This window comes from Micromys minutus, assembly GCF_963924665.1.
Source record: "Micromys minutus genome assembly, chromosome: 17".
In the NCBI taxonomy this organism is placed as follows: Eukaryota; Metazoa; Chordata; class Mammalia; order Rodentia; family Muridae; genus Micromys; species Micromys minutus.
In genome coordinates, this window is record NC_137952.1 from 34,433,986 (window position 1) to 34,456,292 (window position 22,307).

The following is a 22,307-nucleotide window of genomic DNA, read 5'->3' on the forward strand; positions in this document are numbered from 1 at the left end:
TCTGTGATCCTGAAGGATGGCTGCACACAGAATCTTGACTGTGTTCCTCGAGTATCCAATGGAAGCTCGTAAAGGAGCTCAATGATACTTTGGTTGGGCAAGGGCAGAAGAAACATACAGTCATCTCTTCTCAGAAAACGGATTCTTCCAGTCTGCTCCTGAGTTCTCAGGAGCGGCATGGTATGTGCTTCACACATGGTCACTACCCTAAGACAGATTTGGAGGATGTAGTTCACCAAGTCTTGCCAAGTCTTCAACTGCCTATTGGTCTTCATGGGTATCCTCACTGAATCAACCTAAAGCCTTTCCAGCCTCTGCTGAAAAGACTTGCGAAGTAGCCAAGGCAATCCCCCAGGCAATTTTGAACTCGCTCAGAATCTGCAGGTGTTTCGAATCATGACCAAAGCATTAGGTAGCAAATGCAGTTTGCCCAACAACCACTGCCCTCAGGAAAGATAGAAGCCTTAAATGATAATCTGAAGAGGCTAATGAAGAAAATCCCCATGTTACTTTCTAGTACCACGACAAAACATTATGACCAGGGAAACATAGAAATAATTTATTGGGGGCAACCATTTCAGAGGGACCATCATATGCGATTCATTTGGGCAAGCAGGAATAGTGTAAAGCCATGAGCAGGTGAGGTAAAAACTGTGATCTAGGGCTGGAACATGACTGTGTGTAAACCTCTACCGTGAATCACAAATGCTTCTGCAGTCAAAGGCAACATGTTTAATAAACGTCAGGCCTTTACTGGAGTTAGATACAAACTTCCCAAACTTTGTCTCATTCACCCCCTGGATCCTTCCCGCTGTTCCCATACTCTTTATCGGTTCCATACAACTAACGTCCCCAAGTCGTGCCAGGTATTGGTTGGATCTGGTCGATTTGGCTACTACCCGAGAAAAAGAACCCAGAGCTTAGCCCCGCCCTCGCCCCGCCTCTGCCTGGGGTCCTAGCGCGAGGACCCCTGAGAAGCTGTCCGAGGCTGAGCCTGACTCAGTTTCCGCTGTGGTGCATATGGGCAGTATTTCAACCTCTGTGTGCGCTGAATGGTGTCCCTCAAGTCTCAGATCACCTCTTCACGCTGATTATGGACGTCTGACGAGGCGCGGTGCAGCCCGTCGCTGTAGGCGGTGAGGAAGGCGGTTCCAGAGACAGGCAGAGTCGCTGCTCCCGCTCCAGCATGGCGGCTGCCGTACGCGCTGCGGGCTGTCTCCCTGCACTGTGTAGCGTGCCGGCAGGTGAGCCCTGGGACCCAGACTGAAAGCACGCGCGAGCAAGGGTCTTTCCCTCGGGTCGGTGAAGTCCAGGCTCCAGGAACTCGAGAAGTCGCCGAGTCCCTGATCCCGGTCTCCCATTCGGTTCGGGCGGGCTGTGTGACCTTGTGCGCCTTCTCTCCCTCTCTGTCGTGCGGTTTGATAGTGAACTGGGCAGTGTGCTTTCAGCCGGGGAAACTGCTCGGGCCCACTCTGAAGAGGATCATAGGGTGATGTCAATCCCTGTTTCCACTCAGAGTGCCGCCAGCGAAGCTCAAAACTAAAAGACTAGCAGATTCTTACTGAGTGTGTTAGAGTAACTAGCTGTCATTTTAGCGTCTGGGCCAATCCGTTTTCCAAAATATACTTTGGCTGTCGCTGTCTTCCTCCTGTCCTTTTTAGTTGTGTGCTGATCTCTAGCATAGCGTTGACCGGTAGGAATGTCTTCGCGCTGGACAGTGTGCTCAAGGTCCAGGTCCTGAAAGTATATTTTGTTGCAATATTTCACCTGAAATCACTTGATAGGGTATGTGACTCGAGCCTTCTTTTGTTTTGCCGGCGTTGAAACCATGTCATTAAGGCCTCTGTCGATAATGAGTTGAAGCATTCACAAGTGCTTACCCGTGTGCGTGAAACGATCTTAAGCTGTTTATGGTTTTATCCCTCCATATTTTCTTCTCGGTGCCTTGATGATTCTGTTGTATTCTTATGCCACCCCACCCGCCTTTTTGTTTTTGAGACAAGGTCTCGCTATGGTCTCAATTTTTAAAGCCTCCGGTCCAGCTCCTAAACATGGGAGTTATGGTTGTTTACTATCAGACTCCACCTCATTATTCTTGTCTAATAGATGAAGGAATTACAACACACAGAGATGAAAAACTTGCACACAGATTAAGATTAAGTTTACACCCACAATACCTTGTTTCAACTCCTGTCGGGGTCTTTCCTGAGCCCCTCTCCTGTGATCAGCTGAAGTGTACACTTAACTGTTTTGTTTTGATTTAGTGTTTTGTAGACAGTGCATCTGTCATCACAGTCAGTTTGAGAACATTTCATCACTCCAAAAGAAAACTGTACTTTTTCTGTTGCCCCCACCCCACCCCACCCCATCTCTCACTAGCCCTCAACAACACTCAGCGACTACTGATCTATTTCTGGTCTCTGTGATTGGCATCTGCCAATAGTGCAGTGTTGTCAGGATTTGTCCATGCTGTGACATACCAGTCCATGTTGCTTGTGAACCAGCCAATAATACTCTTGTGTTAATGCACCACATTTTGTCCATTCTTCATTACCAGATGAACTTTTGAGCCAATAACATCTTTTGGCTGTAGGAGTGATGTTAAAACATTTGGACGCTATGCTTCTATTTGCCCATATCTGTCCCCTTGTGTGTATTTCATGAGTGGAATTGCCAGTTGAAGCGATAGTTCCATGTTTAACTAAGGAACTACCAAGTAGCTGTACCATTTGACAGTTCCACCCACACTGTGTAGGGGTTTTGATCTCTCTTGCTATTCTCTGTTCTGTGATAACCAAGCCATGATAATATACTTATTTTGTGGTTTTGATTTCCAGTGAGCTTGTTTTCATGTACTTATTAGTCATTTGTTTATGTTCTTGAAGAAATGTTTGTTCAAATCTTTTGTGTGTGTGTGTGTGTGTGTGTGTGTGTGTGTGTGTAACTTGATTCTTGACCATGAACTTCTTAGATTAGAGATCTGTGTCATGTTAAGATGCCAAAGTTTGGAAACACTTGATATGACCTTGCGTGAGCTAAGCAAGTGCCCTATCACTGAGCTTTAAGCTCTAGTGTTTGAAGACTTGGACTCCATCTGTAGAGCTGTTTGGAAGGGTTACAGAAACTTAGGAGGCAGAGCCATGCTGGAGGTAGTGAGTCAACAGAGGTGGGCTATGAAGCTTTGTAGCCTGCCCTCCATTCCTGATGACCTGCTCCCTGGGTGTGGATGTGGCATTCTGCAGTCTTGCCATCTTTGCTTGCTGTCATCACTTCTCTTCCATAATGTCTCTCTGGGACTGTGAGCCCAAATAAACCCTTTCTCCCTTAAGTGGCCTATGCCAGGATATTTTATCACAGAACTAGAAGTAAAGTTTTGTTTGTTGAGACATGTCTCAACAGCTTGCCCGGGCTGTTGTTGAAACCATTCTCTAGCCCATGCTGGGTTTGAACTTTGCATCCTCCTGTCTCAGCCTCTTTAATTGCTGGGTCTGTGAGCCTGTACCAACAGGCCTAACTTTGTGTTCATTTTTCAGTTGGGTTGACTTTTTATTATTGAGTTGGAAAACTTCTTTGCATTCACTAGAGATAGGTCTCTTCTTAGATATATAATTTGCAAGAAAGAAAGTATTTTTGGAGACAGGCTATCACTGTATATATAGTCTTGGCTGTCTTGAAACTCGCTATGTAGACCAGCTTGGCTTCAGATTCACAGAGATCAGCCTGTCTTTGCCTCCAGACTAGGATAAAAGGCATGCATACCATGAATAAACCTTTTTTTTACCTCATTTTGCATGTTGGCTTTTAAGACTTCCCCTCCCCCACCAAGGTTCTCACTATGAATGTAGTCTAGCCTCAAACTCACAGTGGTTCTCCTGCCTCAGCTTCTCAAATGCTGGGATGTACTATTATACCTGACATTAATAGTGTTCTTTGAAACACAAGTTTTTGTTTTTGAGCATTTAGGGCCTAGTGCACGACAGGCAAGTGCTGTACTGCTGAGCTGTCTGTAACATTGAACATGGTTTGAAATTTTGATGGTCTCATTCATCTGTTTCCCCTCTCCCTTTGGTAGCTGAGCTTTCAGTGTTGTATCTAAGAAACCACTGCCAAGTCCAAGGCTGTGATCTTTTAAGAGTTTTATAGTTTTGACTATCATCTTTGGCCTCTGGCCGGTTTGGGTGTTAGTTTTGATGTACGATCTGAGACTGAGCTACACTTCATTCATTTGGATTTACTGCTCTATTGTCCACATATATGTTTTCTGAGCACTGTGGTCTGAGTCTGTTCTAGAACACCACACTAAGGGGGTGGGCACCAGAGGGAGCAGGCCAGGGATCTGGGAGGCTTCACCTGACTGCTGTTGAAGGAGACCCCGCCCCCAACAATACACGTGTTCTCTTCACCTGAGCTAGGGAGCCTCTAGAGAACAGCGTGATGATTCTCCTGAAGTCTGCCTTAGTGAGTCCATGAGTTTTGTTGGGGTTGTTTGCAGGAATATGGGTAGCTCAGAAGGACAAGGATGGCACAGGGTGCAGGTGACATCCAAGGGACTTTCACGAGGCTTGGAAACTGCGTAGGTTTGAGGGTAAAAGGTGGAGACACTGTCGGCTACTTGGCAAGTGGCCGTGGAGTCAGAGTTGGCTAACGCATTGTCTTAATGCTTCTGTTCTGTGGGTGCCAGTATCTTATGGGCATTGCCTGTTAAAATTTTCCACCTCATGTAGAAAAGTATCTTTAAACACTGTTTCCTCCCAATCTACAGGTCATTTCCTGACTAGGCAGCTCTCTTTAAACACCTTTCCAGTAGCAGCCACTTCCTTTTTGGCAGTGAAGACAGCTTTCAGCCACGGTAAGGTTCTACTACTTCTGCTCTCCTAAGGCTTATTTACTATGCAGTAGCCTTGTTACAAGGTTAGGGGTACTGGGGAAGCCAGTTATACACATATTAGCTTTCCTCCCCAGAGGCAACTGTAGTTACAGTTTCTTGTATGTGCTGCTGGGGTATGTAAGATACGATCACAGACACACCTGCTTTGTTCCTAAACATGAAACAGGATATGCTGCAGACCCTGACAGTTTGTTCTCCAGGAAAAATTGCAGATCAACGCATATTCCCTGCCAAACACAGTAGAGGGCTTTGTTTTCCCACAGTAGGTTTGAGCTCATGGATACTGAAGAGAGATACCACATCCACTGTGTGGAGGAGATGCATCTTCTATAACTAGCATAGATAGATATTCAGGTTAATTTGTTTTGAATACGTCTCAATTTTTAATTAAAAAAATAGATTCTTTGTGTCTATGTGTCTTGGCTGGAGGTGGGTTAGGTCTGTACACATGTGTGGAGTGCCTAAGGGGGCCAGAAACATAAGTTCCCCTGGAGGAAGAGTTATAGGTGATTGTAAGACATCTGAAAGGGGCGCTGGGAACCCAACCTGGGTTCTTTTCGAGAGCAGCATGTGCTTTTAACTGCTGAGCCATCTCTCCAGCCTCAAAACACAATTCTTAAAAGGTCAAGACAGTAGTGATTTAATCATTTTTTTAAAAGATTGTGTGTGTGCACTCACACATGTGTTTGGATACATATTCTGTCATGTATGAGGAAGCCAGAGGACATTTCTAGGAGTTGGCTCTCCTACTGCTTATGTCTGTGAGGTCAAATCCAGGTTGTCGGGCTTGGCCTCAGGTGCCTTTAACTACCCAAGCATCTCATTAGCCCCTAGTGACTTATTTTTATTAGTATCATTATGATTAGTATATTTATTAATATGATTAGTATAAAATGGAGCTAGCCGCGTTTCTCTGCAGCCACGGGGCATCTGACACACAGTTTCATTTTGTCTGTCTGTAGGCTCTTTGCCACCAAGGGAAACAAGACACAACCACTGTCTAACCAGCTTGAGCCATGCGCTGCAGACACAGTGCTGCATTTCCTCTCCCAGCTGGATGGGCCATCAGCACAGACGCTACAGCTTCTTCACCAAACGTAAGTAGGATGACAAACCTCTCTTTGCCAGAAAGAAAGAACCAGAAAATAGAAGCTGTTTGTACCTTCATCTTTCTTCTTAAATAAACATTTTAGTGACTAGTTTATAATATCCTATTAAAATAAAAGCATTTCTTGATATTCCCCCAGTATTATCTACATGCCACCAACTGCACAATTGAAGACTAATTTACTTTGAATGCTGTGGAGTATAGCGCAGCAGTAAACATTTGTCTAGGGAATGTATGGTCCTTCATTTGGGGCACCTTGAGGTCTAAGTGATATTGGATCATGGCCCAATACCCTACTGATCTAGAGCCATACCAGAAGAAAATATATATTGGTGCTCTTTTTTGTGGCACCTCCTAAGTGGTCGACTATGTCAAGGTTAAGCTGTCTGTCACCTTTCCAACCATCGGCTCTCAGAAGCTCACTGACGTAGGTGATGAGCACCAAGCTTTGTACTTTCTGTGCGAAGCAGATGGTCACAGAAGTAGCTGCTGATGCTCTGGGTGAAAGGTGGAAGGGTTTTTTGGTCTGAATTGGTATTGGAAATGACAAGCAAGATTTTCCCATGAATCAGGGACTTGTCCCACAGTACCACTCACCTGGTTTCCAGTCAGGGGCATCCTTGCTATAGACCAAGGAGAACTGGAGCGATGTAATGCAAGTGTATTCGAGGACATACTGTGGGTGCCAAGCTGAGTGGTTTCAACTTGGTCTTTGTTTTAAAAATTAGAGAAGGATATCCCTGGACTGACAGACTCCTTCTGCGCCTCATGAGTTAGGCTTAGAAGAACTCACAGGAAATGAAAGCTTTTCAGTGTGTAAAGAAGCCCCCAATGTGTTGTCAGGAAGTGTTAAAAAAAAGAAGGTAAGAAGCCCAGGACCAAAGCACCCAGGGTTCAGTGTCTTGTCACTCCATGTGTCCTGCAACACAAACACCGACCTTTGCTCTGGAAAAACAGTACACTGAGGAGGAGGCAGCAAAACACGCTAAACTTTTGACTAAGAGAATGAAAGAAGCCAAGAAAATACCTGAAACAGACAAGAGATGTGGGCTGTTTTCGCTGAGCGCTTCTACTTACTGTTCAGTCAAAACGAAGTCTCATGTCAGAGTAACAAATACATGAGCAGATTTTGGATCTCAAAATGAAAAACATAAAATAAATAAAATAAAAACCAACCCACTGGCTCCTTTCAGTTGTTTCTTAGCTGAGGAGCAGACCAATCAGGGAAAGGTAATTTTTTTTTAATATCTAGTTTTTTATTGTCCCCAAATTGTACTTGTGATCAGGGTCTTGTTTCTCGAGCTGGGAAACTGAGGTCTCACTCGTCAGCCTGCTGTACGGTTCCCTTCTCAGACACACAGATGCCATCCAAAAACTTTCTGATATCCTTGTGTTTAACTGTTGTGGCTTGCTGAATCAGAGCTGCTGAATTTGAAACAAGTTCAGTATCATTTCCTTCAAGGATTAATTCATCCTACTGGGTTTGAGACAAAGAACAAGCAACACCTGTCCTCATCCAAACCCTGTGGATGTATTTTTCACCCAAGAAATTTCGGATCTCAACCAAAGACCCATTCTCCTAAAAAATGACATTGATAGGGAAGTGAGCACACACAGACCTCATCTTGTAACGGAAGCCCAGTGTGACACCCTTGATCATGTTCTGAACAGGACTGCAGAGGGCTCTGACAGTGGCCAATTCCTTTCTGTTACCCCTCCATTTGTCAACACTGAGCCTTGTCTTTTTCTTTCCAAGAAGACTCAGTTCTACATTGATGTGATTGAAGTCCCTCTGCAGAGTTCCCCTGGGGTCCTTCACAATGACTGTGCGCCCCTTCAGAGTGATTTTGACATTATCTGGAATGTCGACCGTCTGATTGCTGAGAATGGTCTTCATTCTCGCAGTAGATGGGGCAAAGAGGGGAAGGGTAATTTTACTTAACACTATCTGTGGATACTGTTCCTATTTGTAATGGTGTTGCTGGCCTGGAACTTGCCATTTAGGCTAGGCTGGCCAGCAAGCCCCAAGCTCCACCTTATCTGCTCTCCAGTGTTGGGATTGCAAATATGTGCTACCATACCTGGCTGTTTTTATATGGTTCTGGGGTCACATTCATGTCTAAGCCATCTTCTAAGCCTAGTAAGCCATCTTCCCTTCCCTTGCTTCAACTTTCTTATTATATAAGCTGATAATGAAATAAAATTAGTTCTAAAGTGGTTGGTGAATTACAGATGAACTTTAAATGGCAATAAAATACAATAAGGATCGACATAAAAAATCTAGGCATGTACAAGTATTGATTTGAGATTCAGGATTGAAATAAATGTTAAAATGTTTGAAACTGACAAATAGAAATAAATCAGTAGTACTATAGTGTAGGTGCATTAAAAGACTTAATGTGGGGTCAGGAAGAAACACACATAGGGATCAGCTATGAAACGCTGATACCTATTTTTTATATCTAGCTTGAAAGAAACAAATGTTAAACTGGTAGAGGAGCCTGTCTAAATGAGACATTAGTTTTGTATGTAAGAAAGTGTCCCAGTAAAGTCAACAGATGCCTGAAAATGCAACATAAGAATTTATAAGACAAATTTTTATAGTGTATAGATTGTTTTGAGGACATTAAAATTTTATTTTACTTTATACTGCTGTTAATCTTTAAAGTTGCAGAGAAAGAATGTGGGTGTGTGACCCTTGTTTCTCTTGATTGATATCAGATATGGTTTCTTAGCTTGACAGTTACAGATTTTTACAAATTGCTGTGGTGGATATCTCAAATTTGTGTTGTATTGTCTTGGATATATATTAGAATTTGTAGTTTATTTTGAAAACCTACTGGCAGCTCATAGCTTTTCTTGGGTTCATGTTGATATTTATTGTACATGTGTATAGTTTTGTCTTTGCTTTGCATTGAGTGTGAGGGTAGAGATAGATTCAGTAAAAGCATGCAGTAGACATGTAAACCTGTGTAGTTCTCGTCAGGTGTATGTAGTCCAGTATTGGTCCTGTTAACTGCTGCAGATCTGAGCGAGTGGTTCCCACCCATAGTCTCAGCACTCCTGAGTTCAAAGTTCACCTGTGCTACATAGTGAGTTCTAAGTCACCCAGTCTGCAGTGTGAGTGAGACTTTGTCTCAAAAAACCACCCTCTGCATCTAACATGGTAGTAAATAAACTTGTATAAATGTTTTTTAAAAAAAGAAGAAGAAGAAGAAAAGAAAGTGTCCTAGTTACTCTTCTCAGTTTGAAACAGCCTAGAGCCATCTCAAGAAAACCTAAAGTCAGATTGGCTGTGGCCAGTCCTCGGGGGCTGTTGTTAATTGTAGCAGGGCCTCACACACTAGGAGGCACCAGGGCTAGATAGCTGGTCCTGGACTGTGTAAGAAAATAGTAAGCCCAGGGCTGCCATTGAGCTAGCAAGCAGTGTTCCTCCACAGTGTCTGCTTCAAGTTGTCGCTTAAATTCCTGCCTGAGCTCCCTCAGTGATGGACTGCATATTAGATCTGTTAGCCACATAAAGGTGATCTTCTCCTAAGTTGTTTTTAGTCAAGAGTGTTTATTACAGCAACAGAGAAAGACACTTAATTGATTACTCCAGCAGAGTGATTATTGTGGAGGCAAGAAAACAAGGAACCAACCTGAGTCATAACCTGCTGCTAAAGACCTGGGGCTCAAGTGTCGGCTGTCTTGTGGGGAGTAAAAGCATCGTCTGTTCTTGGGCTTTCCAGGTGTAACTGTGTGGTAAACAAAGAGTGACTTCGCTGTTTTTTTAATGTCACTGCAAGGATGTACATGAAGTGACTTCCAGCCATTTTATACAACAGGAGACTGAGGATCATTAGTTTTAAAATGCAGACTTTAAGACAGCAAATCTGTTTCATTTCAGTGACTGCAGATGAGCTCTGGAAAGGTGCGTTGGCAGAGACTGGAGCTGGAGCAAGAAAAGGCAGAGGCAAAAGAACAAAGAGAAAGAAGAAGAAGGATTTGAACAGAGGCCAGATTATTGGTGAAGGTAAATTTACATTTAAAGCATCCAATCTCCTGTTTTGTATATCCCAGGCTGGCCTTGAACTCATGATCCTCCAGCCTTAGTCTCCCTGGAAGTAGGATTACAGGTATGTGCCAGAACTCCTAGCTAGTGAGCTGACTTTTTTGTTAGAATTAGAAAATGACAGGTATATCTTCTCAGTTAAAAAAAGCAAGGATTGCAGAGAAAGTTGAACCCTGCTTCAGTGCCCTTCAGTTGCCTGTGGTCCTGTTGCCTCCGCATCTGGTTTTGTTAAGTTGCTTTTACTATTCTTTAATGCTTTTATCTAAATGTCTTTTTAAAGATAACTTAATTATGCTGTGTGCTATGCAGAGGTGGATTGTCTTATTGACATACTCCAGAGTTACCTGGGAAGAGTCTCAGGTTGTCTAGGTCAAGTTGGTCTGTGGGCATGTTTGTGGGAGGCTATCTTGATTATGTCAGTTGATGTGGGTAGACTCAGCCTAAAAGTAGGAGGCACTGTTCTCTGCGTTTGGTTCCTCGATTGCATGGAAAAGGAGAAAGTGCGCTGTGTCTGCTCTTGACTGTGGCTGTGGCTCGCTCTGTCCTTGACTTCCTGAAGTGATGGACAGGAACCTGACTCTGAGTTAACATAAATCTTCCTCTAAGTTGCTTTCATCAGTATTTTATCACAGTAGAGAAGGAAATGGGATATGCTGTCTTAAAATGTGCTTGTTCTGGCCAATAGTAGGTCTTGGAAATCAGTCCACATCCAACCTTAGAAAGTGACTTTGTTCTGTGGATTCCACACAGAATATCCTACATACCAGCTGTGCCTAGCCTGAACACTTAGTGCTATTTTGGCTTTTGCAGTAGCATTTCAGTAGATATGCTTGTCCAGGCCCAGGAATGCCCTATCCTGATATGAGTCTTTCCTTAGGTATCATGGACTTAGGTATCACTTAACTTGCATACATTTACAATGCTGATAACACAAAGTGACATGCTGAGCAATCATGCTACTTAAGTTCCACCAGCCTGGGTTATCTGTTTATTCCTTGTTTGGCATTTTGATACTAGAAAAATGAATCTTCAAATTCTTACTTATGAACATTTTTAAATCTTCAGGTCGTTCTGGTTTCCTGTGGCCTGGTTTGAATGTTCCTCTTATAAAAAGTGGAGTAGTCCAGAGCATTGGCCAAAGAAGCAGAGAAGAGCAGCAGAAGGTGGAGGCCAACATGTTGGAGCAGAGGGAGGAGTGGGACCGGAGGAGGAAGATAAAAGTTAAACGGGAACGCGGCTGGAGTGGGAACACATGGGGAGGTGTCAGTATTGGCCCCCCAGACCCGGGACCCAAAGGAGGTAGCTGAGTTCCCATCTTACTTGCCTTTGTGAGAGTGCTAAGGTGGTTTTTTGAAATAATCTTATTTTCCTTCCTGTTTAGGGTTTTCTTTTTCCTGAAAGGGGTTTGAGCATCTTTGAATAAAACCACATTATTGTCCAAACTGTATCATAGAAAACCTGGCCAAGAAGTGTGGATAGAAATTTTCTATAACAAGAAGTTAACACTCGTGGAGTAAGCCTAACTAAACTCAATGGTTTATTATTTTCTTTTTAAGAAAAGCAAAAGCCATGAAAGTAGAAGAGAGGTGTGCTGGGAAGAAGGGTTTCAGTGCGAGTGTGAGGGGAGCGAGGAAGACTCTTATCACAGACATTACACACGTGTAAATTGTCCAAGGATGAAAAGGAGTATGGAGAGTGGGCTGGAAGGCCAGCACATAGGCAGGGTATCGGTAGAACTAGAGACATGAGTTCTGAGTGGCTAAGTGTGCAGTGCCTTGGCTTCTGTCCCACCATGCCCAATAGTCTGAGTGTGCCCAGGGTGTGGGGAGAAGCTAGGGAGTCTGGAAGGTGATAAGCTTCAGTGTCTTGACCCAATGGCAGATGGTAGCCAAAGGTCTGGAGCTGGAGAGGACTCAGAGCTGATGAGGAGCACTGAGGAGTGGGCAGAGGGTGATCCAGTCATGAATCCAGAGGTAGAACTGTCCATCTCCTGAGGATGAGGGGATGGGGGTGAGGGTGGGCAGGACGTGGCCTTGAGAGGGAAACCAGAGGACCTGAGACTAATATCAGAATCTGTGATGGGGCTGGCCATGTAGCTCCTTGGTAGAAGGCTTGCCTAACGAGTGCAAGGCCCTGGTTCAGGCTTCATTATACCCTATCAAAGAAAATATCTGTGATGGTGTCTATGTTGAAAAATACTTCCATATATTAATACTACGGACTCATTTATCTGTATGCTTCTCCTCTTTGTAGAAACATATGAAGACTTTGATACCAGGATTCTTGAGGTAGGCACATGGAATTAAGCACCCTGCTAGGCCTGTGGAGAGTCTGGGATATAAGGAGTAGGGCTGGGGCAAGAGGAAGGGAAGAAAAGCTTTAGATGGGCGCAGTCTAGTCTCACAGCTAGCTAGGAAATAGTCAGACTTCATGCTACGTTGGTTAGTACAGGTTGTCCTGTTTCCCTTCAGGGGTCCATAGTGAGACCTCATGACAGGTGACGTCCATGGTTGTTTAAGAACAGATTTGGAGGGAAGGAGAGATGGCTCAGTGGTTAGAGCACTGACTGCTCTTCCAGAGGTCCTGAGTTCAATTCCCAGCAACCGAATGGTGGCTCACAACCATCTGTAATGTGATCTGGTGCTCTCTTCTGGTATGTCTGAAGACAGCGACAGTGTACTCATACATAAATAAATTTTAAAAGAGAGAGAGAGAGAGAGAGAGAGAGAGAGAGAGAGAGAGAGAGAACAGATTTGGAGCTTGTGTGTACATCTCTCTGTCTTACAGCTCTAGAAGGGTTAGCAGTTTATCACTGAGTTAGAAACTCACCTCCAGCACTCAGATTGAGGGACACTGAGGTGAAGCACAGTCACTGTACAAAGCTGGTGTGAAACTAGCTGACTGTCTAGTTTTGCTGGGAAGGAAGCCCGGGCTCTTTCCAGCCCTTGAAACTGAATCCCTGCTCAAGTGAATTGTCCTGCCAGCCATAGCGCCTCGTTAGCATTGCTGTTATCCAAAATAGATCTTCAGTACTACCTTCTATTATGGTGATAGTTTTCTGTGTGATTATCCACAAGAGTAGACACAATCTCCCTTTCCCTTTAATTCCACTTCTTAGAAAAGGAGCACCATGAGCCAGGGTATAGCTGTCCTGGGAGTGGTAAAGTTAACAGTTTCATGGTTCTTGGCCTTTGAAATGGGTTAGATTAAACCAGATGAAACCACCTGCACGTTTCTTTTGTAGATGGTCATAAGCAGCATTACCATTTTTCTATTTCCCACTAAGCTTGATCCTTACCCGTCCACCCGTCCTATGCAGTTCTCTCTGTATGCTGTGCTTCACCGTATGGAGATAGGCAAACATCTGTTGCTGGGTCTCCTGCTCACTGATGAGCCATTCCATTTTTATCCAAAGTGTTTTCTTTCCTGTGGCATATTCATTAAAGTAGGCCATTTTGAGTTGCTTAAGTTTCAGATTCCTTTAAACATCTTAGTTGAATCTCCCACTAAGCCTGTGAAACAGAAAGTCTCTTCCTGAGGAGATGACCCATGGGGCAGCTGTGTGAGCCTTTGTTTGGACAAAGTCTGTTGTTTGTCTCGAAGCACCAGCTGGTCTTTTTCAGAATCTTCCTAAGGCAATATTTTTTTTTTTTAATTATTTTATTTGTCTTTCAGGTAAGAAACGTTTTCAATATGACAGCAAAAGAGGGAAGAAAGAAGTCTGTCCGAGTCCTGGTTGCTGTTGGGAATGGAAACGGGGCTGCAGGTGAACGGCTGGTGGTGGGTTGGGCTTGGCCTGACCTTGTTGAAAAGTCCCATGTTGCTGGCCTGATCTTTCCTCCTGATTACATCTTTTAATGGTTTGGGCTCACGGACCTAAATTTTCACTGAGTAACAAAAAACAAAAGCAAACCAAAAAAAACCCCCAGCAAATCTAGTTATACTTTCGTTGGTATAGGAATGGGGAGACTTCTTTCAGTAAGATTGCTATTGTTTTATGTGTTGATAAGGATGTCAGATCACCTCTCATCATACCCCTGTCTGTCTGTGACACTGTTAAGCTTCAGTGATTGACAGCATGCTGTGAGCATCATACCTGAAGTGTGGGCACAGTTTGCTTGTTTATTGATCATGCCATTTTCTTTTGAGCTTTGTCAGTTCGTGTGGTGGCTGCTTTTCTAACTGATTAGCATAAGCTTTTTATAAGTTGAAGACATCAGCCCATTGCCTTTCAGGTGTTTTGACTTAGTTTAATTTTCTTCTTCACAGTGGCAGATCCAGAGATGTCGTAGGCTCTCATATAGCAAATCTGTCTCTCTTATGTCACTTCTCTGAGTGTTTCATGTCTTATAGGTGATGCCTCCCTTTCAATTATTTCAAAAGTTACAATTATTGAACTTCACATTCAGTAATAGGCAGACACAGCAGATGCCAGGAACTTTGCAAGAGCCTATGCAAAACTTTATTTAAAATAATCACAGGTTGATGTCATCTCTGGCTTGACAGTCACAGTGAGAGCATGTTGTCACTCCGGAGCAACGCTTCCCACCTGCTTCTTACTGTAGTCTGTTTCCAAGGGTGCTCAGAGTCATTTGCCTAGTAACTCAGAGCGTATTTCATTTTAAAACTTGAGTGCAGAGGCTGGCAAGATGGCTCAGCAGTTAAGAGCACTTTATGCTCTTTCAGAGACTCGTTTAGTTCCTGGTGTTTTCATGACAGCTCACAACCATTTGTAACTCCAGTTCTAGGGGATCTGACACCTTCTGATCTCCATGGATTCCTACACACATGTGGATCACAGACATACACTTACACACAGAAAGTTAATTAATTAATAGCTCAGGGCCAGGCATGGTACACACCTTTAGTTCCAGCACTCAGGAAGCAGAGGCAGGCAGATCTCTTGAGTTCAAGGCCAGCCTGGGTAGCAGAGTGAGTTCCAGGACAGCCAGGGCTACACAGAGAAACCCTGTTTGCGAAAACCAAAATATATAATAAATGAATAACCTAAGCTCACTTCACTTAAGTAGAAATTTATTAAAGGCAGGCTGTGTGCAACTAATGTTGAATTTCATGAACACATTCAAAAGTAAAATGTTGAAAACAGACCAGGAAAGGCCCGTGGCCCTGTGCTTGCTGGCTATGGGAGCAGCTTTTCTGGGGGTGGTGGGGAGATGAAATGCCTGGGAACAGTAGGAGCCCACACTGGGACTGGGGTGGAAAGTGTGTTGTATGCAGAGCTGTCTTTATCTCCCCGTCTGTGCCTTTTCTTTGAAAGGTTTTGCTATTGGGAAAGCCGCTGACCGGGCAGACGCTTTCAGAAAGGTATGTGCTTTATTTTTCTGTTTGTCTGAGAGAGGGTCCTGCTGTCAGCTGAGCTCCAGGTCCTCCTGCCTCTGACTCCAGAGCATCAGAAGTTCACGAGTGTGTATTCATGTGTGTGTGCTACCATATCCAGCTACATACATTTTCTTTTCCACTTTTAGTAAAAGATAATGAACTTTGCATACGGCCTGAGGACCATAAGAAAATAATCTGTTCTAAAACCTTCTCTTGGGGCTTGCTGTGGAAGATTGTTTATCCCATAAGAAGCCATTTCTCAAATGCTTGTTACAGATCTTTGATTGCGTCTGTGATGAGTCTGCTGCGGAGGCCTTATGTTCTGACAGGCTGTTAAGATGCACTTGGGAAGTTCACTATAGATCAGTGAAATTATGCTTTTGGATTTTGTTGTTTATAATTTTCATGTAGTTAGAATTTTTTGTAATAAAATATTTTAAAAAGATGTTTTTGAACTCCAGTGAGAAGCTTGACATGGCGACATACCTCTTTAATCCCAGCACTTGAGAGGTTATGGCAGGAGGATTTTGAGTTTCAGAAAATACTTATTGAAACCCTGACTCAAAGGTTGAACTAACAAAAACTTTTTTTTTTTTTTTTTTTTTTTTTGAGAGAGAAAGAAGTCTCTCTAAATAGCCCTGGCCCTGGTTTTCCTAGAACTCAGTATGTGATAAGGCTGGCATTGAATTTCCAGAGATCTGCCCGAATCCGCATCCTGAGTGCTAGGATTAAAAGTATGCACAGCCATTTCCAGATAGCCAGCAAATAATATTTTCCTCTCTCTCTCTCTCTCTTTTTTTTTTTAGGCAAAGAACCGAGCGATTCACTATTTGCATTACATAGAACGATATGAAGGACATACAAGTGAGTATGGGGCACTGCTGAGGTCTGAGGAGTGAGTCCATTGCCGACTGTCGCAGGATGTTTTTGTGTTTCTGTCATGCATGTGAAAATAGATCTCACCTGGAGACCACATTGTCGTCCTTGGCCAGCGCCAGGTTGGGTTGCTTTGTGACGCTGCAGAGCCGTTCCGACCTGACCCTTCTTGTGTTTGTTTTTACCTCCAGTATTCCATGATATTTCACTAAGATTCAAAAGGACACAGATCCGGATGAAGAAACAGCCCAGAGGTAAGGTAACCAGCTCTCACAAACTGCAGCAGTCAGGCCTCTGCCCCTTTTTGTCACCTTTCTTGATCCTTTGGAGGCATTTTGTCACCTGAGGTTCCCTCTGATCAGGTTGACACAGAGCTGGCCAGTCTAACCACTAGGCTATGTCTCCAGATTCTCCCCCACATTGAGCAGTATCTTCTTTGAGGTCTCTGTTGAAGCACTGGGCATGCAGAAATGGCTCTTCTGCCTCTGTGACTGTCACAGAGGGGCTTGTGACATTCATTCCCCGGCTGCTGTCACATTCTTCTTCAGTTCTCGCGTGTGACTCTACAGCAAAGGTGGTCTCATAACCCTAGTTCTACAAATCTCTAGAAGTTTAAAAGTTAAAACATTTAAAAATTTGTATCAGAGCTTCTAATGCAGTTCTGCTAGAGCTATGGGGTAAAGCATTGTCACTCCCAACAAGCAAAACAAACAAAATGCTCACGTCCATGTGTTAATGCATCAGAACTTGCCTTCTGCTTCTCAGCTAGAGTTATTCATGCAGATGTCTGCTTAGACCCACTTTGTTCCACAGAATGGCTGCCAGCCAGTAGGTGATCATGGACTTAGTATGTGGCTGCTGAGATCACTCACATCGATATACACCACATTTCCTATAAAGAAGAGTATAAAGTCTCTCTAGTATATGAAGTACATTTTGAAATGGTAATTATTTGGACCAAAAATTAATAAAATATATTGCTAAAATGCACTGTGCTTAAAACAACTTTAATTCATCTATGAAAAAGATTTAAATCACACGGCTTCTGTTTGTGTGGCTTGAGTTGCTTTTTTTTTTTTTTTTTTTTTGGAGAGTTGGTTTGGACACATTTATTCTCCAAATGCAGAGGCCAGAGCCACATGAAACACAGCAGATTGAGACCTTCTAAGAGTGTTGTTGGGTGTTTCACTTTGATCTTCTTCCAGGTTACGGTCTCCGCTGCCACAGGGCCATTATCACCATCTGCCGCCTCATCGGCATCAAGGACATGTATGCGAAGGTCTCCGGGTCCATGAACATGCTCAACCTCACCCGGGGCCTGTTCCATGGGCTTGCCCGCCAGGTAACCTGGGTGGAAAGGCAGAAGTGCTAGTTTATGTTCCGGGCTGTGCTGTTGTGGCCTCCTCAGTACCTCTCCAAGTGAGGCAGAGGGAGTCTAAGCCAGGCCCAGGCCTAGTTAGACAGCCCAGGGTTCTCATCTGTTAGGAAATACATCCTTGCTTGTTAATGGTCCTAGTTCCTAATAGCTCAGGTCAGTGTGAACCCTGTATGGGACACACAAAGACTGACTGTGCTCCCCTCAAAAGGAGGGGCCCTAGGTGCTTCAACAAATCCAACCAATAGGATTAAACTAGTGAGTGGACTTTCTCTTTTCATTTGGCATCTTCATATAATGACAGACCAAGCATGTTTTTATGATAGAACAATGTAATTACTGACTTTCTAGATGTTGAGGTTTAATGAAGTCCATGAAGCATTTGTTTGAAAGTTCCTTGAGTGGTGTAGCCATGGAAGCAGAGTGTCCTCCCAGAGATGGGACCCTGAGCTGCTATTCAGTAGGGCCTGGCTTATGGTTCCTCCATCCCGTATGAGGGCATGGTTTGTAACTGTGAGGCTGGCTGGAAACCCTGTGACTTTGGCAGATGGGTCTTCTTCCATCTCAGTTTGGTGTGTTGCTATTAGGCTGAGGTAAATCTTTGTGGACACACCCTCCCAGTCTGACCACACACATTTCCCAAATCAAGTGAAATAATTACTTCTTTCCCAAGCTGCTAAAGGCTCTTGATGCTAGCTTCCTTCCAGGTGACAAAGTCCTTCACAAATCTAATCTGTTCCCCACTTGCTGTTTTTCAGGAAACCCACCAACATCTGGCCGATAAGAAGGGTCTCCACGTGGTGGAATTCCGGGAGGAGTGTGGGCCTCTGCCTATTGTGGTTGCCTCCCCACATGGGGCCTTGAGTGAGGAGCCGGAGCCAGAGCCTGAGGTTCCCAATACCAAGCTGGACTGGCAAGAGGTGAAGGCCATGCAGGGAATGAAGCGCTCTGTGTGGTTTGATTTAAAGAGGTCAGCCACCTGAGCGGCTCGGCCTGCTGCAGCCATTGCGTGCTGCTCACAGCACCCGGAACACACTCTACCCTCACCTGGATGTGTTGTCTTTTTATTTTAAAAAAGTCCAACCTTTGTTTTCAAATAAATAATTACAGATTTACTGAGCACATGGCATATAGCAGTGTGATGGGAATGTTACGTGCAAATATCAGGAGTAATTCGTTATTTACACCAGTGAGTGTACGTGAGCTGGGAGAGAGCTAATAGTAGTAATGCATAACAGCCATTGCTGTGACAACTAAGGCTGTGTTTATTACTGAGTCATCCAAAACTGGATGTTTTCAGCTACCTTCTACAGAGAAGTTGATGGCCTGGCTCGCTGAGCCACTACCGGGCAGTTCCCCTGGCAGCTGCATGGTTTCTGTTCTGTAACTTCTGCCCCAGGCACCGCCTCGCCCTCGGCTCTGTTCACTGGTCTCTAGGAAACAGTGATTCCAGTGTGTCTGAAGTGTGTCTCACGGTCACCTTCACTCACGTGCCCCTAAAAGCTAATGGTGTCGGTCCTCATTGGCTTAGGTATTCATGTGGCCCATTCAGATCCTTTGCCCATTTAAAAACAAAATGGGTTATTTGTGTTCTTATCACCAGCTGTAATTGTTCTTTATTGTGTACTGTAGACACATCTCTATCAGATAAAGCATACAGTTGGGCTCTGGGTTCTCTGTTGGATTTATTTATTTATTTATTTATTTATTTATGTCTTCTCTTATAGACTTGTCTTACTTAAATCGACATTTTTAGGTCATTGACATACAAAGTGGCTGTGCTGTAGTGAAGTCAGTGTGATGCTTGGCCCAGGAAATGGTACTATTAGAAGGTGTGGCTTCTAAGCAACCCCTCTGTGCATTGTAGGACATGAAGAGCAATGTTCCTAGGGACGATAGATACTTGTAAGCAAAAGTGTAGAGATGTGCCAGGAGATCAGACCCATGAACGCCCTGTCTCAGGAGGCACTGATGAATCTGTACCACCCATTACTCAGCAATGAAAGGAACTAGAGTGATACTTAGCAGAATAGTTGTGTTGAGTGAAAGAAGCCAGGTTTCCTGGTTGTGAACGTTTTCAAAGTACAAACTAGAGCAGTAGAGGGTGTTACTGAGGGGCATAAGCGGCTTTGAGATGGTAGATGTCATAGTGGTGTGGTAATAGTTTCACAGTGTGTACAAGCATCAAGACTCCCAAGAGTGTGCTTTAAGCATGCTATTGAAAGGGGTCTTAGCTTGGGCTCTTAACCCTCTCTCCAGGAATGGAGAGGGCAGACAGCAAAGGGTGGGTGAGCAACAAGGCAAATACGAAGGTAGATGTTCTGAGCTCACCTAGGGCCACAGGAGGCAAGTTGGGAGAGGTTTCCAGTGTGGCCGCTCTATCCTCAGCTAGCTTCTGGGTGTCAGGGAAAGACTGTCAATAAATGTTAGGGTTCTAAGCTTTGGGGTGAGTGTCTCTGCATGCTGGGTGAGAGCAGTCCTTTGCAGAGCCAGTCTGCAGAACAAGTCCCTGGTCCCTGGAAAATATAGAAGTCTGGGGCCCTGCCTCCTACTTGCAGGAGAAGTGGCTTTTCAAGGCAGGATCTGCTTCCCTGCATGTGGAGCAGTTGCAGTATCTAGCAGGAGTGGGTACCAGTTTCTCCTGCATGTGACATGTCTACAGGTTGTGTGTGTGTGTGTGTGTGTGTGTGTGTGTGTGTGTGTGTGTGTGTGTGTGTGTGTGTGACTGGATCATCTTCCTTCCCTGGGAGCCAGTTTCCTTTGAAGAGAACAGGTAAGCCTGTGAGTTGTGAATTGTCCTCCACCCCAGCTGGCACTCAGCAGAGAGGTTGTATCCCCCATTACACAGTGCCTGGTGGGGCCCTGTGTGCAAATGAAATTAAAAATGTGAACTGGAAGAGAGCTATCAAACTCAAGAGGAGAAAGAAAAGGCCAGGCAAACCTGAATGAGTCCTCAGCAAGAATGTCAGGCCTCTCTCCTCTGAGGCATGGGAAATAGATATTGCCTGCAGGGTTTTGTGGGTATCAAATGCAGCTAGGAGTTTTTGCGTGGATTCTGTGCCAGTTGGGCTTTTAAAGCTTCATTCACTAGGAGTAGATGCCTGGTTTTTAAAGGGGGCAGTTCCCATTTTGGTGGGGTGGGTTCATTATGCCTGCAGTCTGTCAAAGGCAGCTCTGGGAGGGGTGGGGTTGTAGTTGTAAGTCTGACTGATTGCCCACACCTGGGCTGTTGTGGAGCTCAGATGTTGGGGGCTCCTAAAGCTCTAACCAGCTAGGATAGCTGTGGTGGGAAGGTGGACTCTAATCTCTATTATTTAAATTGCATTTGTTTTAGATCACAGCCACTAGAGGGCAGTGTTCCTCCAATAGTTTTGTTCCCTTTTGGACTGCTACCATGCAGGCAGAAATCTGGCTGTCTTGTCACAGAGATGTGCACTTTGAAGTGGCTATCTACTAGAGAGGGCATTGTTCTTTCAAATGCAGGATGCCAATTTCATTTAAACATCCACTTTGTCTTAGCAGATGCTGTCATGGAAAAAATCATATGTGCTTTCTTCATGAGGTCTGGGTGTGTTTCTGACATCTTCCAAGCCACAGATCACCAGGTTCAGATCGGTTTATTTAATTTTATTATTTATTTGGGACAGAGTCTCACCGTGTCTGTCCTGGGATTTGCTATGTGGACGAGGCTGACCTAGAACTGCTGCCTGTCTCCGGAGTGTTGGGATTAAAGCTGTGTACTCATGCTGGGCCCCAGACAAGTTTCTCACAGGCCCAACTTAAAGTCGGGGTTGTGGGACAATTCCAAAGTCAACTAATGCAGGTGTGGTATTAGTCAAGTTGCTGACTTACTCCCTCCACCACCCAGACTCTGTTTAGCTTCCTAAGAGTGAGTTGTGAGGGCAGGGATACACATCTGCCAGGGCAGCACAGATGAGGGAAAGCTACCTGTGAGCCAAGCATGTCAATGACAGATCAAGGAGGTGGGACTCCCGTGTGGCTCTGGCTGGTGAGGCACCAGCATCTTAACAGCAGGCCATTGTTTGAGAAAAATTCCAGAAGTGACTGGAGTGAGGAGAATAGAAGAGAGCCTGGCAGAGGCAGGAGGTGCCTCAGTCTGGGATTATTGGGGAGCAGCTGTGCACCCAGCTGTGTTGCTGCAGTACAGGGGTGGCCGCTGAGCTGAGCATGAGCTGAGCCTGAAGTCCGATCCCTGCCCTTCAGAGATTGGCTGTTAGTCTGATGTACAAGACCCTCCTTTGAAGCACAAATACTATTGGGGGAGGGGGGTCACAATGCTTTTACAATGGATACAGAAAGGTTGGCATTTATTGAGCATTTAACACGTGGTATACGGTGTTTCAGTCCACTTGTATAAGTAAACTAAAAACCCTTCAGTACTGAGATCCCTAGATTAGATGCATTTGCTCAAGGGAACAGCTGGTTAGAGGTTGCCAGAGCAGCTAGCCTCCAGAGCCAGCCAGCTCCTGAGGCCGGTGTGCCAAGAAGGCAAGGTGAGTTCCCTTATCCAGGGTTTCGTTTTGTTTTTCTTTGGGGGGTGGGATGGGGTGGGGGAGAGGTGCAGAGAAGACAGGGGAGGTTTACTGGGTTTCCAGGGAAAGGAAGGTAGGAGAGTGGGAGGAAGGGATAGTTATTTTCTCAGGGT

At 44.6% G+C, this 22,307-nt stretch overlaps 1 protein-coding gene and 1 pseudogene across 2 annotated transcripts; one reads left to right on the forward strand and one right to left on the reverse strand.

Annotated features, from left to right (window-relative positions):
* Window positions 1-1,027: 1,027 nt before the first annotated feature.
* Window positions 1,028-18,768, forward strand: MRPS5 (mitochondrial ribosomal protein S5). Its single transcript, XM_080930816.1, has 12 exons — window positions 1,028-1,244; window positions 4,763-4,849; window positions 5,851-5,985; window positions 9,886-10,011; window positions 11,116-11,349; window positions 12,304-12,338; window positions 13,726-13,816; window positions 15,329-15,375; window positions 16,197-16,254; window positions 16,458-16,520; window positions 17,472-17,608; window positions 18,400-18,768. The coding sequence occupies exons 1-12, from the start codon at window positions 1,187-1,189 to the stop codon at window positions 18,622-18,624; spliced, it is 1,296 nt and encodes a 431-aa protein (XP_080786942.1). The 5' UTR covers window positions 1,028-1,186; the 3' UTR covers window positions 18,625-18,768.
* Window positions 7,315-7,893, reverse strand: LOC308431994 (large ribosomal subunit protein uL6-like; annotated as a pseudogene). Its single transcript has one exon. The product of its transcript is annotated as a large ribosomal subunit protein uL6-like (transcript).
* Window positions 18,769-22,307: the final 3,539 nt, after the last annotated feature.

Bases quoted from the DNA above. Each gene is read 5' to 3' on its own strand.
- MRPS5 (XM_080930816.1), top strand. From the start codon at position 1,187: ATGGCGGCTGCCGTACGCGCTGCGGGCTGTCTCCCTGCACTGTGTAGC. The intron at 10,012-11,115 runs GTAAATTTACAT...TTAAATCTTCAG, and splicing joins AGGCCAGATTATTGGTGAAG to GTCGTTCTGGTTTCCTGTGG. The intron at 13,817-15,328 runs GTGAACGGCTGG...TTTCTTTGAAAG, and splicing joins GAATGGAAACGGGGCTGCAG to GTTTTGCTATTGGGAAAGCC.